General features: G+C 43.7%; 1 protein-coding gene across 3 annotated transcripts in view; it reads right to left on the reverse strand.

The window, feature by feature from the left end:
• Window positions 1-1540: 1540 nt before the first annotated feature.
• The window catches only part of klhdc8b (kelch domain containing 8B), a 165841-nt gene continuing 151146 nt past the window's right edge, over window positions 1541-16235 (reverse strand). For all 3 annotated transcript variants that reach the window (XM_068338920.1, XM_068338937.1, XM_068338928.1), the window contains one exon: window positions 1541-4738. In XM_068338920.1, coding sequence (XP_068195021.1) covers window positions 4542-4738 — 197 coding nt within the window. In that variant the 3' untranslated portion in view covers window positions 1541-4541. The remainder of the gene's footprint in view (window positions 4739-16235) is intronic.

The following is a 16235-nucleotide window of genomic DNA, read 5'->3' on the forward strand; positions in this document are numbered from 1 at the left end:
TGTACATATGGTGTATGCTCTTACTAGCCCAGTGCCATGTTGTTATCCAGCTGGGTCACATACCCCTTGAATATTTGAATGAAGCAGGAAATTGTAATCAACATCGCCGGCCATGTTCCAACTTCTTATTGGAGTGCAGGGCTGAAGTTGATTTAATTTCATTTCTACAACCTCTTATGGGCCTTGTGGGTCACAGGTCGGTTGGAGCCCATCCCATTTGGCTATGGTTGAAAGGCAGGGTACACCCTGGATAAAATGCCAGCTCATCATGGGAAGATAAACACATGGATACACTCACAGTCACATCTACGACCAATTTGTTGTGACCAATTCACTTCAGCTGCATGTTTTTGGAGGAGAGGAAGCCGGGGAACCCTGAGAAAACCCACACAGAAAGGAGATGAACTCTAAACCTTCTTGCTGTGAGGCAACAGCACTACACACTGAACAACCATGCCACCCCTGTAGCATTTCAAACTGTGATGCATTCTAAATTGCCTTTGACCCTTTAACAATGTCACTAGCACTCACCCCAGGAGCTGTCAAGTGTGCATATGTGCACACATATGGTTCATTACGGTAGTAGCAACTATACATAAATGATGTTCAAGGCAGAACAATGGAAGTATCGCAAAGTTCGTCGCACGGCTTCTAAATACCATAACTCCTTGAAAATGTGTTAAAATATTCCCGCACTGACAGAGAGCACAGATTTTCAGATCTTTGTCAGTGTTGGAATTGATTAGTTTGAGCAAACCTTTGAGGAGTTACGGGTCCTCATATATTGATGAGCTGTGTGAAGATCTCTGAGTCTGCAATTGTAGGGTGGATGATGTCTCTGTTGACTTGGTCAACCAACCAAGGTAGAAGGGTAAAAAAAAAATCCCTCTGCCATGTGGTGCTCATCACTCGATTATCTCACCATTACCATTGTGTGTGTGTGTGTGTGTGTGTGTGTGTGTGTGTGTGTGTGTGTGTGTGTGTGTGTGTGTGTGTGTGTGTGTGTGTGTGTGTGTGTGTGTGTGTGTGTGTGTGTGTGTGTGTGCCAATGTACAATCCCCATTGGGGATTTATAAAGTTTACAAATTCTTTTAAAATTTAAATGAAATACAAGAACAATTATCACTCTTATAACTTTTGCAAGTTTGTGCAGCAAAAACATGCTGATAAACCGGACATTTAGACAAAACCTTATCCACTTCTTGAAATGCATCCATGATATATGCATACTCTCATAAAATGAAGCTGATTGTCATGGTTTATCAGCCTTGGCTGAAGTTAGTCATGGTTCCAAGGCAGCATTGATGGATGCTGATGTTGCACTATTTATTTATTGTTTTGATAGTCGGAAAGTAAAATAGTGTGAGTATGAGATAGATTCAGTCTTAGACATCTGTTTGGGCTTCTCTCTCTCTCTCTCTGTGTGTGTGTGTGTGTGTGTGTGTGTGTGTGTGTGTGTGTGTGTGTGTGTGTGTGTGCGTGCGTGCGTGTGTGCATGCACCTTCTCCCTTCATTCTCAGTTTGATGAAAGGCTCTTTATAATTATACAAAAATTTAGTCATTTAATTGATTATGGTGGATAATCACCCGAATCTAAGAATCCTCTGCAAGCATTATAAAATCAGCTTTTAATGTCTACAACTCTTCTGTCAACAACAATGGACAAACCTAACATTACTTCCAAAGAGAGCTTATCAAGTTGTCCCTGTTTAAAATGGGTGTAGTTGGTTGCAATTTCCTTCCTACCACCATGTCAGTAAATATTATCAATTTTGGGTTGTTAAAGATATATATTTCCAGGTAAAACAGTTCCGTGAACTACTCACTGGGTACTCAGTAATTATTGCTATTTTCCTGCAAGCATTTTATGACAAATGAAGTAGCATAGGTGAAGTAGCATAGGTGGTTGGTACAGCAATACTTCTGTAGAGGAAAATTTTACAGTGTTAATGATTAACTTAGATTATATTGGCACATTACCAATCAATTACCAATTTCCAGCCAATTAACACAGATATTTATCGACTTGCAAAAAAAACTACAACTGTTTTTAGTTTTTAGTGGTATTCTCAAAGCCAAAAGTATAGCGTGATAAAACAGATTACCAGAACCCACATGTCAAGTAATACCATAATTATTCTAACTGACCTCTGCCATGTGCTAGTCATATTAAAGTAATCATTCACAAAACATTCTGGACAGCTGACCATTTCAGCAAATCTGATAGACAACACTTCACCTCCGCATCAATTTACTAAATCACCAGAAAAATAATATTTTCATTATGACAGGTTCATGTACTGTAGAATTAAAATGCAGGTCTTTAGCAGAATTATAAACATTGCATCAAAAGAAAAAAACAATTTGAGGAGTATAATTTTAAACTTTTCAACTTGTTTGTAATTGATGCTTTTTTTTTGTTCATTATGAATTCATTCATTCATTTTGTATATCCACTTCATTCGCTGCCGCAGGTCGTGGAGTGATGAAGCCTATCCCAGCTGACAGGGGGTGTGAGGCAGTGTACGCCCCGGGCACGACGCTAGTGCACCGTGGAGCCACATATATGACACTCACTCACTCTCACCTACGGGCAATTTCAGACTGGCCAATTCTCCTAAGGTGCATGTTTTGGGAGGTGGGGGAAAGCCAGAGAACCCGGAAAGAACCCACTCAGACACGGGGAGAACAAGCAAGCTCTGCACAAAGCAGGACTCGAAAACGGAATATCTTTGCTGTGCGGCAACAGTGCTATCCACTGTGCCGTCCCCCATATGAACAGTTAAGCGTATTTCCCGTGCATCATCCCACTGTTTCGAAAAAGGAAGTTGCATTGGAAATATGCTATTAATGCTGCAAACTAATGATCAGATTTCCATGAAACTTTGAGGATTTTATCCCAAAATAAAGTCCATGGAAATTTGATCTGGATGAAAGAACAATATCAGTAGAGTTTGGTCAGATTCAGATGCAGGGCAAAGAGAGCATAGGTGCAGAGCAGACATCACTATCAAGATTAGAAAGTTAATTAAAGCAGCAGCCCTTTGTCAATGACAGCATGCCTTGTGGGATAAAAAATGACACACAAAAAAAAGAAGCTACAAATTTTGTAGTGCATTGAAGTTCATAAATGTGTCAGAGTATTCATGACCATCATCTATGAGCATAATGCACACATCAAGAATTTCCACAGGGGCCAATTCAAATTTTTTTCTCTCTTTAAGAGGGAAAGGAGGGAATATTGCATGGATCTTGATGTAATTTTGTTTGTTACCTCCATGATTGCGTTAGTATAGAACAAAACAAAAATTAAGATCTACCAAATGTGAAGGATTTTTCAGAACAAATCAAATAATATTAAATTGTTTAGAAGGCTAAGAGTTGGATTTTGGATAATGCTTGACTAGATTAAAGGGGACTGCTGACAAAGTGATGATTTTTTTAGGACAGACTGAACATAGAATCCAATGGGGGTGAAGATGAATATGCTGCAGGAGAGATTGGCTCAGTAGATGAAAAAGTTTGAAAGTTCTGACTCAAATATTAGCAATTCATAATATGATTGTATCCTATTTTAAATCTTGTGCACAACTGCTTCAAATGTTGCCGAGGTATCACCTTAGAACCCCCCGCCCCAATACACCTTGTGGATAATATCATAATGAGACCAAGAATAGAATGCATGGCTATCAATCAAAGAAAGAAAGGAGAATGTAAAATGTTAGAATCTTGGTGTTCAGAATATTATTTGTCTCTGTCGATACTTCTAAGCAACAGGTGTGAGCAACTTTGCATTTTCTCCAATGGAATCCCCATCCTTGTGATATATACTTGTATAGTGATGTGGTGATTGATTGCTATTGCTCCCACATTGTAGTCGAGGTGTAGTAAAGCAAGTTCCCAACAAGTTAACCGCAATCACCTTTCTGAAAATAGAAAGAAAAGTAACACAGTGATCAACACCAGTCATTGCGTCTGTGGGTGCTGAAAATACGTGGGCCACTGACATTTGCTTATTACAGTGTGTACACATGTTCAGGGCCACTATTGTTGATATAATGTTGCAAGTAGCACTAACTTCCGCATATATACACGTTAAAAAAAACAGAACACTCACATTCACACAATTTCACTGCCTTAAACTCAATTTGCGGTTCATTCTACAAACATATAAAACTGCTCGAGCTTGCTGTTGCAGCAGCAAGAGAGTGACACTATCGCAAGAGATACAGATATGGCCCTATGTTCCTTATATCCAGAAAAAATACCCTGCTTTTTTTCTGAAAAATGGTTCAAAAGTGTTATTTCTTCAACCAGATGTCTATTTTTTGCACTTTTTATTGTCTTTCTTTGACAGCTCTATATAAAATGATTGTATTGTACATCCCATTCATTCCCACAAAGAATCCATCAGACATACAGGTAGAAAAGTATGTAAGTGGAATCTGTAGACCTAGTCCATAGGTTCTCCTGTTTGTGCAAACACATGGTTAAATATCAACGCGGGTTTACGCCTGTGATTGTTCGTGAGAGCCCTTGAGTCACGCTGTTTCTGTTAAGCACAGGGCTTCCACAGCATTGCTGGGTCCCTGGGAGACGCCTCCAATAACAAAAAGAATGCTGGTTGTCTGCACAAGGGCAGACGAGCAGCGTGCTGTGGGCATGGGAGCAACAGACTCCCAACGGCGCTTCACAGGGTTGTAGCTCTCCACTGTGCCCAATGGCGCTGGTTCATTACCTGCAAAAGAAATGGAAAATGTCAGAGAGACAGCAATTCAAGCCCGTAAATACCAATTAAAATTTTAATAAAAGCTTTAAAGACAAAACCAAAAACCTAAACAAGGATACTTATTTGAATAAGATATCTTATGTATTTCATTCTAGAGATAACAGACTGAGACAAAAAAGTTATTTCTCAAATTTGTAGGCCCCACAAATCTCCAGAGTTCCCATTAGATATTGAGCGCTATTAGTTTGCATACGCAGACAGCCTTATTCTTCTTCTTTCTGCTTTTCTCTCCAGGGGTCGCCACAGCGAATCAGTTGCCTCCATCTAACCCTCTCTTCTGCATCCTCTTCTCTCACACCAACTACCTTCATGTCCTCTTTCACTACATTCAAAAACCTCCTCTTTGGTCTTCCTCTGGGCATCCTGCCTGGCAGTTCAAGACTCAGTATCCTACCAATATATACCACTATCGCTCCTCTAGACAAGTCCAAATCATCTTTCTGCCCTCTTTGACTTTATCTCTAAAACCTCTAACACATGCTGTCCCTCTGATGTACTCATTCCTGATCCTATTCATCCTGGTCACTCCCAAAGAGAACCTCAGCATCTCCATCATCATAGTTCATGGAGATTCCTGTCTCACCTTGTCTGTCAGCCTGTGCATCACTATAGCAAACAAGAAGGGTTTCAGAGCTGATCCCCGATGCAGTACCATCTCCACCTTGAACTCCTCTGTCACACCTACAAGACATCTGACCACTGTCTTACAGTCGCCATACATGTCCTGCACTGATGTAACATACTTCCCTGCCCCTCCAGACTTCCTCATACAATACCACAGTTCCTCTCTGGGCTTCCTGTCGTAAGCTTTCTCCAGATCCAGAAAAACACAATGCAGCTCCCTTTGGCCTTCTCTATACTTCTCTATCAACATCCTCAACGCAAATACTGCATCTGTAGTACTCTTTTTTGGCATGAAACCATACTGCTGCTCACAAATGTTCACTTCTGCCCTTAGTCTAGCTTCCACTACTCTCTCCCATAACTTCATTGTATGGCTCATCAGCTTTATTCCTCTGTAGTTGCTGCAACTCTGCACATCTCCCTTATTCTTAAAAATGGGCAGCAGCACACTTCTCCTCCATTCTTCAGGCACCTTCTCACCATCTAAGATCCTGTTGAACAACCCAGTCAGAAACTCTAGTGCCACCTCTCCTAGACACTTCCAAACCTCTACAGGTATATCATCAGGACTGACTGCTTTCCACTCTTCATCCTCTTCAAAGCCCTCCTCACTTCATCCTAACTAATGTTTGCTACTTCCTGGTCCACACCAGCCATCTCTTGTAGTCTTTGTTTTCTCTAATTTTCCACATTCATCAACTCTTCAAAGTACTCTTTCCATCTTCCCATCACACTATTGGCACCTGTCAATACACTTCCATCACTATTATGAATTGCCCTAACCTGCTGCACGTCATTTCCATCTCTGTCTCTCTGTTTTGCCAACCTGTATAGATCAGTCTGTCCCTCCTTACTGTCCAACCTAGCATACAAGCCATCACAAGTCCCTTGTTTGGCCTTTGCTACCTCTACTTTCACTACATCTACTTTTACTTACACTCCTGTACCTCCTCATTCCATCACCAAGTTTCCTTATCTACTTTCCTTCCACATCACCATGCTATGCTGTTTAGCTACACTCTCACCTACCACTGGTCTCTTTCAGACTACACAGTCTATATAAGATGTAGTCTACCTGTGTGCTCCTCCTCCACTCTTACAGGTCATCCTATGTTCCTGCCTCTTCTGGAAGAAGTATTCACTATAGATGTTTCCAACCTTTTTGGAAAGTCAACCATCTGTTCTTCTGCATCCCTCTCCTGGATACCAAACCTGCCCATCATCTCTTCACCATCTCTGTTTCCTGCACCAACATGTTGCACCACCAACAACTCTCTCATTTCTAGGTATGCTCTGAATCACTTCATCAAAGTCCAACCAGAATTTCTCCTTCTCCTCCAGCTCACATCCTACCTGTGGAGCATACCCACTAACAATATTGAACATCACACCTTGGCTTTCTAGCTTCAGACTCATCACTCTATCTGACACTCTTTTTACCTCCAGGCATCCTAACAAACTCCTCCTTCAAGATAACTCCTACTCCATTTCCCTTCCTATCAACACCATGATAGAACAACTTGAACCGTGCTCCTAAACTTCTAGCCTTGCTACCTTTCCACATGGTCTCCTGGACGCACAGTATGTCTACCTTCCGCCTCTGCATCATGTCAACCAACTCTGTACCTTTTCCTGTCAAAGTTCCAACATTCAACGCCCTTACTCTCAGTCCTATACTCCTGGTGTTCCTCTTCTCTCTCTCTTCCTACGAACACACATTCCTCCTCTCCTTCTTTGACCAACAGCAGTCCAATTTCCACCGGCACTCTGTAGGTAAACAGCACCAACGGCGGTCGTTGTTAAGCTGGGTCTCAACTCATCCGGTATGGAAGTCATAGATTTGATTTGCATGTTTAATTTGGCAAAAGTTTTACGTCGGATGCCCTTCCTGACTCAACCCTCTGTATTTACCCTGGCTTGGGACCAGCACAATAAGACCCTGGCTTGTGCCCTCTTGCGGCTATATTATACACAGACAGACAACATTCAGTTTTACGCTTTTGGACCATGACTGTGTGTGTGTGTGTGTGTGTGTGTGTGTGTGTGTGTGTGTGTGTGTGTGTGTGTGTGTGTGTGTGTGTGTGTGTGTGTGTCTGTGTGTGACTTGTAGCTACACATGCTATTGTGTAGCTACTATCCAACATACTGAAAAATCTTCCAGACTCAACAAAAAATATTGAAATCATATCTGAGTATCAAGACAGTAGAAGTCACAGACAAATTTTGTTAAACAATATTTGTCTGTGACTTCAGCAAGGTCGTAAAAGCACAACTTCAGTAACATTTAAAACAAAAAATGCACTGTTTAGCAAAGATTATAAAGAAGGCTGTGGTTTTATATAGAAAATAAAATGAGGTAAAATACAGAGACCTTATACCGAAAACAATCAGTGAAGCAATACTTGAATTGTAAAGTTTAAATTTAAACACACTATTCGCAGCATATCATATTGAAATGAAAAAATAATTTGTGTTCTCCTCACTTTGGAGTGAGGAACTATCTCACTCCAACTACCTCACTATAACATAGCAGGGTTTTTCTAAATTAATTGCCAAGGGATTTCTGGATATCCCTTACCGCCGCAGTATGGGATGCCGTCAAGCTGAAGAAGGAGTCCTATCAGGCCTTTTTGGCCTGTGGGACTCCTGAGGCAGTTGATGGGTACCGGCTGGCCAAGCGGAATGCAGCTTTGGTTGTTGCTGAGGCAAAAACTTGGGTGTGGGAGGAGTTTGGTGAGGCCTTGGAGGAAGACTTCCAGACGGCTTCGAGGAAATTCTGGTCCACTATCAGACGTCTCAGGAGGGGGAAGCAGTGCAGCGTCAACACTGTATAGTGGTGCTGGGGCGCTGCTGACCTCAACTCGTTGTGACTCAGTGGGGAGAATACTTTGAAGACCTCCTCAATTCTGGCGACACCCCTTCCCATGAAGTGGAAGAGTCTGGGTTCTCTGAGACGGGCTCTCCTATCTCTGGGGTGGAGGTCACCGAGGTGGTTAAAAAGCTCCTCGGTGGCAGGGCCCCGGGCGTGGAGTTCTTAAAGGCTCTGGATGTTGTAGGGCTGTCCTGGTTGACACGCCTCTGCAACATCGCGTGGACGTCGGGGACAGTGCCTCTGGATTGGCTAACTGGGGTGGTGGTCTCCCTTTTTAAGAAGGGGGACCGGAGGGGTGTGTTCCAACTACAGGGGGATCACACTCCTCAGCCTCCCTGGCAAGGTCTATTCAGGGGTTCTGGAGAGGAGGGTCTGTCGGGAAGTCGAATCTCGGATTCAGGAGGGCCAGTGTGGTTTTCGTCCTGGCCATGGAACAGTGGACCAGCTCTACGCCCTCCACAGACCCTTGAGGGGGCATGGGAGTATGGTGTACCGAACCCCTTGATAAGGGCTGTTCGGTCCCTGTACTACCGATGTCAGAGTTTGGTCAGCATTGCCGGCAGTAAGTCGGATTTGTTTCTAGTGAGGGTTGGGCTCCGCCAAGGCTGCCCTTTGTCACTGATTCTGTTCATAACTTTTATGGACAGAATTTCTAGGCGCAGCCCAGGCGTTGAGGGTGTCCGGTTTGGTGGCCTCAGTATTGTGTCTCTGATTTTTGCAGATGACGTGGTGCTGTTGGCTTCATCAAGCCGTGATCTCCAACTCTCACTGGAGCGGTTCACGGCTGAGTGTGAAGCAGTTGGGATGAGAATCAGCACCTTCAAATCTGAGACCATGGTCCTCAGTCAGAAAAGGGTGGAGTGCCCTCTCTGGGTTGGGGATGAGATCCTGCCCCAAGTGGAGGAGTTCAAGTATCTCAGGGTCTCGTTCACGAGTGAGGGTACGATGGAACGGGAGATAGACAGGCGGATCGGTGCAGCGTCTGCAGTGATGCGGACTCTGTATCGGTCCGTTGTGGTGAAGAAGGAGCTGAGCCGAAAGGCAAAGCTCTCGATTTACCGGTCGATCTAAGTTCCTGCCCTCACCTATGGTTACGAGCTGTGGGTCTTGACCGAAAAAACGAGATCCCGGATACAAGCGGCCGAAATGAGTTTCCTCCGCAGGGTGTCCGGGCTCTCCCTTAGAGATAGGGTGAGAAGTTCGGTCATCCGGGAGGGACTCAGAGTCGAACCGCTGCTCCTCCGCATCGAGAGGAGCCAGATGAGGTGCCACGGGCATCTGGTTAGGATGCCTCCTGGACGCCTCCCTGGTGAGGTGTTCCGGGCACGATCCAGGACACGCTGGAGAGACTATGTATCCCGGCTGGCCTGGGAACACCTTGGGATTCTCCCGGAGGAGCTGGACGAAGTGGCTAGGGAGAGGGAAGTCTGGGCGTCCCTGCTTAAGCTGCTGACCCGATAAGCGGATGGATGGAAGTGGATGGATGGATGGATTTCTGGATATGTGTTTCCATGGTAGTGGTCTACTGGTATCTGAGAGCCCATAATGGTTCTTTTTTTGTCACGATACTGACAACATTTTTAAAGGATCATATTGCTAAGGGATTCTATTTGCATCCCTATGACAAAAACATATTTGAATCAAAGGTGTATTTTTTTTTCCATCCTTCCTTTTATACTGTACACAATGAGAAGCAAGATGTGCTGTAAGCTGTAATGGATGTGGTAGTGGACTCAAAAGCAACACTCTATTGTAGAGAAAGCTGTGATACTTGCACACAAGTGAACCTCCGAAACGCAGGACAGAACATTTGTCGACAACAAGTGATGTCTGCTTTGACACAGCGCTCTGAACCACGCTCAAGACTAGGTAAGGTTTTTATTCTGGACCACTGCTTCGAAGCCTGTTGCAAACATGGAAAAAACACGTAACTGATGATGTTTGAACCACTCAAGTGGTTCATTCACATCTGAAACACTCAAGTGGTTCATTCACCAGGTAAAACACTCATGTGATCCATTTCCCAGGTGAACCAGTTTAGTGGTTCGGATCAATGGGTGGGGATTTGAAACAACTGCTGGTCCCAGATATTTTACAATAATGATATAGTCCACTGTCTATTGTGTCAATACGTTCTAGATTGATTAGCATAGCTTTTGCATAGCTGGCAATTTGCTTTGTAATTGCTTTGTAATGGAAACAACCAGAAAGAGATCTCAAGTCTGGGAACATTTTGAGCCTGTGCCACCTCCTAAAACATGCACTTTGGGTTAACTGGCCGTTCCAAATTGAGGTGTCATGCCCCGAGTTTGCCCCGCCCCTTGCCCTAAGACAGCTGGGATAGGCTCCAGCTCCCTGTGAGACCTTGTTTCTTCCAGTGGCCGTATTTCTCCTGCACATGTAACAGGATTGTTAATGTGTTTGAAGTACGTCAAAATTATTTTGTATTATGGTTAATCTATGCAAGGCTCTATGCAATTTTCCCTCGGGTGTAATATCGCCCATTGGCAGGTGGGGTCTATATAATTGACAGGAAACGGGCAGCTCGTCCTCTTGCGCTGCTGCATTTCCTGTTATGGTAGGCTACAAATAGCTCCGCAATTTTTCTTATGTTAAGCTAAAAAATGCTAATTTCACTCGAATCAAAGTATATGTTGAGCTATATGAATGTTGTGGGCATGTTTTGCAACTGTCATTGGGTGGAAGTGTGTGCAGTTTTCTGTTCTGCCCTAGCGTGACAAGTTGCAGGAATTAGCATGGAGTTGTACAATAGTAACAGCGCAGCCCATTGAAATGTACTGTTTTTCTTCTGTTCTGATGTTTAGGGAGCTGTGCTACTTGAGCCATATACAGTCACCACCAACCACCTGTGTTGTTGTTGATCAACAGGTATGTTGTAAAGGGAAATACGTTTTTTTTTTCATGATAAAAATATCGAAGAGCCTTTGCATTAAGCTGAGAAGTTATTATTATATTAATTCATTGTAAACATACAAAAAAGGTTGATAGTTATATTTGTCATCATTCCCGTAATAACAATAACAATAATGAAAAAAAAATAATAATAAATATATATATATATATATATATATATATATATATATATATATATATATATATATATATATATATATATATATATATATATATATATGATCACACTGTGCGTGCTCTTGCGCTGCTGCATTTCCTGTTGTGGAAGCTGTGCTACTTGAGCCATATAAAGTCACCACCAACCACCTGTGTTGTTGTTGTTGATCAACAGAATTGGCAATAAACGCTATCAACCCTGACTTGTGCTGTCATCAGTCTGCTGGGAGTGGGCCAGAATAGAGGGGGGTTACACACACAAACACATATGTATATATTTATATGCTATATACATTAAGGGTGACTGTTACATAGCGCCCCCCCCCCCCCTCACACACACACACATGGTCCTCCCTCTCTGTCCTTGTGATCAAAAACACTGATTTGAATCTCAATTTTCAGGCTATTCTTGAAATAGTTTAAAACATAAACAATAGAAATAGCAACGCCTGATCAATCCATATCAATTCCAGACTTAAATAATGTACTGATTTTAAGCCCCACCCTTTTCCGGTCAAACCATAACCACTTCTGGTTCAAGCCCTGCCCATTCTGAATATGGATAAAGATACAGTAATTTAGATGGCTGAACAGATACAAATACAGATACAGATAGTGGTGTACTCGCTCATCCCTGATATACATGCATGAACATGCAATCTATACTTCTTATTGCTTTATTGAACCCTGCAAAGATCATTCATTCATTAATTTTCACAACCCCTTCATCCGCTGTCGCGGGTCACAGGGAGATGGAGTCTATCCCAGCTGACTGGGGGCATGAAGCGGGGGAAAATCTGGGCGTAACGTCAGTGCACTGCGTAGCCACACAGAGATGCAGACAAACTTGCATGCACAACCTCACACCTACAGACAATTTGGGACCGGCCAACTAAACAGAAGCGCATGTTGTACGTGGGAGGAAGCCAGAGAACCCGGAGACTCTCACACAGACACGGGGAGAACATGCAAGCTCCACAGACGCGGTACCCCCTTACTGTGCAGCGACAGCGCTACCCACTGCACCACCGTGCCGCCCCCCTACAAAGACCAATGATCATAAATCAATATCCTATTATATATGGCTACAATAGACCAAGCAAGAATTAATACATTAAAATAAATTAAATTTGTTTTCATTCAGAAAATATATGGAATACAGGAAATGTCAAAGCACTGCTTAGTGGGCTCATCGACCATTGTGTGGATGTAGTACAGCCACCATGCCAAAGAGGATACCCACGTTCTCAATGAATGAAGCTTTGAGTATTAAACCAGTTTTCAACACAATTTTCCCAAAGGGTTCAAAGCCCCATGAGGCCTCATCTAGACATCAATACAGAAAACATCCATCAAAGTATAGACAAAGCTTGTCATCGTGGATGGAAATCTAGTTTCTAGGGTTGGGGACAGAACTGACACTCAAAATACAGAGGTACCAGGAAGAATATCGAAAAAGCGGGAAACTTGAACATTGCTGGCAAAGATCTGACAGGGAGTGCAAGTGGGGAGTAGTGTAAATGGATAGAAAAAAAATCTAATTTCTATAATATGCAATTAATAAAACAATGTTTCCTGAGTGTACAAGACAAAAAAAACATAAAGCAAAAAAGTTTTCTGGACCTGTGACCACTCCATGATGAATTCACGGGAATAGATTTTCTTGGAGATTTTTTTCTGACAGTCGCGGCTACAGATGGCGGGAACTGCCTCTCAAGTTCACACAGTAATAGCTCCACTCAGATCAACCAATCATATTGTTTGTTTACCCCGTGTTGTCAGCACACCTGGAAGTGAGACAGGTCGCTGCCGCTACTACTGTGAGTTCACCGTGAAAGCAGAGCACAGAGGAAGAGTGACAGTGAAGACAGCGTCAGGAAAACCACTGGTTAATAACGAGTCAGCTGAAAAATTTATATTTATTCTTCTGTCTGGTGGTTCAAAACCACTATGCCTCATATGCTCCGAACATGTGTCATTAATTAAAAGTTGTAATGTGAAACACCACTGTGAAACAAAGCACAGAGTTTTTGAGCAGTTATCCACTGAAGTCCGAGCTGAGGGTAAAATAATAATTTTGAGGCAAGATAAAAAATCTTGTAGTGATGGCATAGTTGTGAAGAAGTGGTTATATGCAGTTGTTGAGATATTATTCGAGGGAAAACGGATTAAAGATGAGATGTGAGAAAAACTCAAACAAATCCTAATGTCAGCTTCACCAGCAACTAGAAAAACAAGTACCGTTCTAGGTTCACCAATGAACACCTATTGAATGGCACTGAGTCCATTCCAACCACAATTTAAATGACTGGCAGGCGAGTCACATGTCCATTTCTCTCTTTAAGAAAGCTCTGTTTGCATCTTTAATAATGATAATAATAATCCTTTATTGTCCCACAGTGGGGAAATTTGTGATTGTGGCAGCGGGGGAGGGGGGGTCATACATAAATGCTTAAATAATATACATACATATTAACATATGAAATATACATATTCACATATTGTAAACATATTAACATATATCATATTATCAGAAATTTACAGTTATATTTACAAAACTATACACTGCAGACTGCAGAACTGCAGATTACACTGGTCATCCAGATTTAGAATGTTTTGTTCTTTGAGCTTTTTGAGTTCTTTGAGTGGTCCGCTGGGAGGATTTCTGGTTACACAGTCTGACGGCCGTGGGCAGGAATGACTTGCGATAGCGTTCCTTCACGCATCTTGGGTGAAGCAACCTATCGCTGAAGGAGCTCTCTAGTGATCTTAGTGCGCCCTGCAGAGGGTGGGAGTGGTTCCTCATCATCGATGACAGCTTGGCTGTCATCCTCCTCTCCACCACCACCTCCACTGAGTCCAGGGAGCATCCTAGGACAGAACCCGCCTTCCTAATCAGCCTGTCCAGTCTCTTCCTGTCGGCCGCAGTGATGCTGCTGCCCCAGCATACCACCCCATGAAAAATAGCTGAGGCTACTACTGTGTCATAAAAGGTCCTTAGGAGTGGCTCCCGCACTCCAAAAGACCTCAGCCTCCTGAGCAGATAGAGTCTGCTCTGACCCTTTTTATAAAGTGATTGAGTGTTGGCACTCCAGTCCAGTTTATTGTTCAGGTGAACACCCAGGTACTTGTAAGAGGACACCACCTCGATGACCCGTACCCTGGATATTCACCGGTGTAACCGGGCAGAGTGGTCGCCTGCGGAAATCCACCACTAGCTCCTTGGTTTTACCCACGTTGATCTGGAGGCGGTTCCGCTGGCACCAGTCCACAAAGTCCTGGGTCAGTTCTCTGTACTCTCTGTCGTCCCCATCAGTGATGAGGCTGACGATTGCAGAGTCATCAGAGAACTTCTGCAGGTGACATGTGGGGTAGTTGTAGGAGAAGTCTGCAGTGTACAGGAACAGAGCTAGAACCGTTCCCTGTGGTGCCCCCGTGCTGCAGACAACCGTGTGTGACACACAGTCCCGGGTCCTCACGAACTGCAGGCAATTGGTCAAGTAGTCCAATATCCAGTCCGTGGGTGGTGGTCCAACCCGGTGATCTCCAGTTTGTCCCTCAACAGTGCCGGTTGTGTCGTATTGAAAGCACTGGAGAAATCAAATAACATGATCCTCACAGTGCTTCCCAGCTTCTCCAGGTGAGACAGTGCTCAATGCTGAAGGAAAATGATGGCATCATCCACCCTGATGGCAGGCTGAAAGAGTCACTTTTTATTTATGGCTTTCTTGACATGGTAATGGTCTTTTAATTGAAGTGTAGGCCTTCAGTTCTTTAGGCTGGGACTTATTTAATTCACAAGAAAAAAGGGTTATTCCGCTCTGTTTGCACTTTATTTTTAAGTCTGAGGTTTGTGTGTGTTCTTCAATCTAACAAAGGCTTTATATTTATTTGCCTGAGTCTACATTTATTTATGGTAAAAGAGCTACCAGCTGTGCACTCAGTTGAACATATCCTACATTGAAAACTGATTATAAATGAAAATGTTGACATGTGGGCTGGTTATAAGACACAAACTTTGGACCTTTTACCAAGACCTTTTACCATCTTCTTCTGCGCATGCGCGAGCAGGCTGCAGTTTCCTCTGCTCAGAGCGAGTTTGTTTGCATAATTTTGCGTTTTTTTTCTATGTTTCTGCGTGTATTTTTCTAACGTAAAATTATATAATGTATAGTAATATTCAAGTGTACTCCAGGGAGGAGTTGATGTCCATGAGGGTCAAAGGAGACCCAGCAACACGCGATCTCATCCCCGCTGAGCTCCGACGGAGATATCGCGGATGCCGAGCGGGTCGAGTTGAAAGGACTAGACTACCGGCTAGAGCCGCTAACCGGAGGAGAGTCAAGCCCTCCGTCCCCTCCGTCATCATGGGGAACGTGAACTCTCTACCCAACAAGTTGGACGAACTGACGGCGCTGTGCAGGACTGATCATCGCTACCGGGAGACCAGCTTGTTGGTGTTCTCTGAGACGTGGCTAACTGGCGACGTGCCGGACGCTAACGTCCGACTAACCGGCTTCTCCTCCGTACGAGCGGACCGGGACACGAACGCCGGTAAGAAGAAAGGAGGTGGATTAATCATCTACACCAACGATAGATGGTGCCATCCGGGACATGTGACGGTGAAATCAACACTGTGTAACCGCGACCTGGAGCTAACAGCTGTTAGCATCAGACCCTACTACCTGGCGTGTGAATTCTCACACGTCATCGTCCTCGCCGTCTACATCCCTCCACGTGCGGACCCTGAGGCGGCACGAGAGACCATCTGTGGGACCACCTCTGCTCTTCGGACCCGGCACCCGGAGGCGCTCGTCATCATCACCGGTGACTTTAACCACGTCACCTTGGACTCATCTC

The sequence above is a fragment of the Antennarius striatus genome, chromosome 2, assembly GCF_040054535.1.
Source record: "Antennarius striatus isolate MH-2024 chromosome 2, ASM4005453v1, whole genome shotgun sequence".
Taxonomy (NCBI): Eukaryota; Metazoa; Chordata; class Actinopteri; order Lophiiformes; family Antennariidae; genus Antennarius; species Antennarius striatus.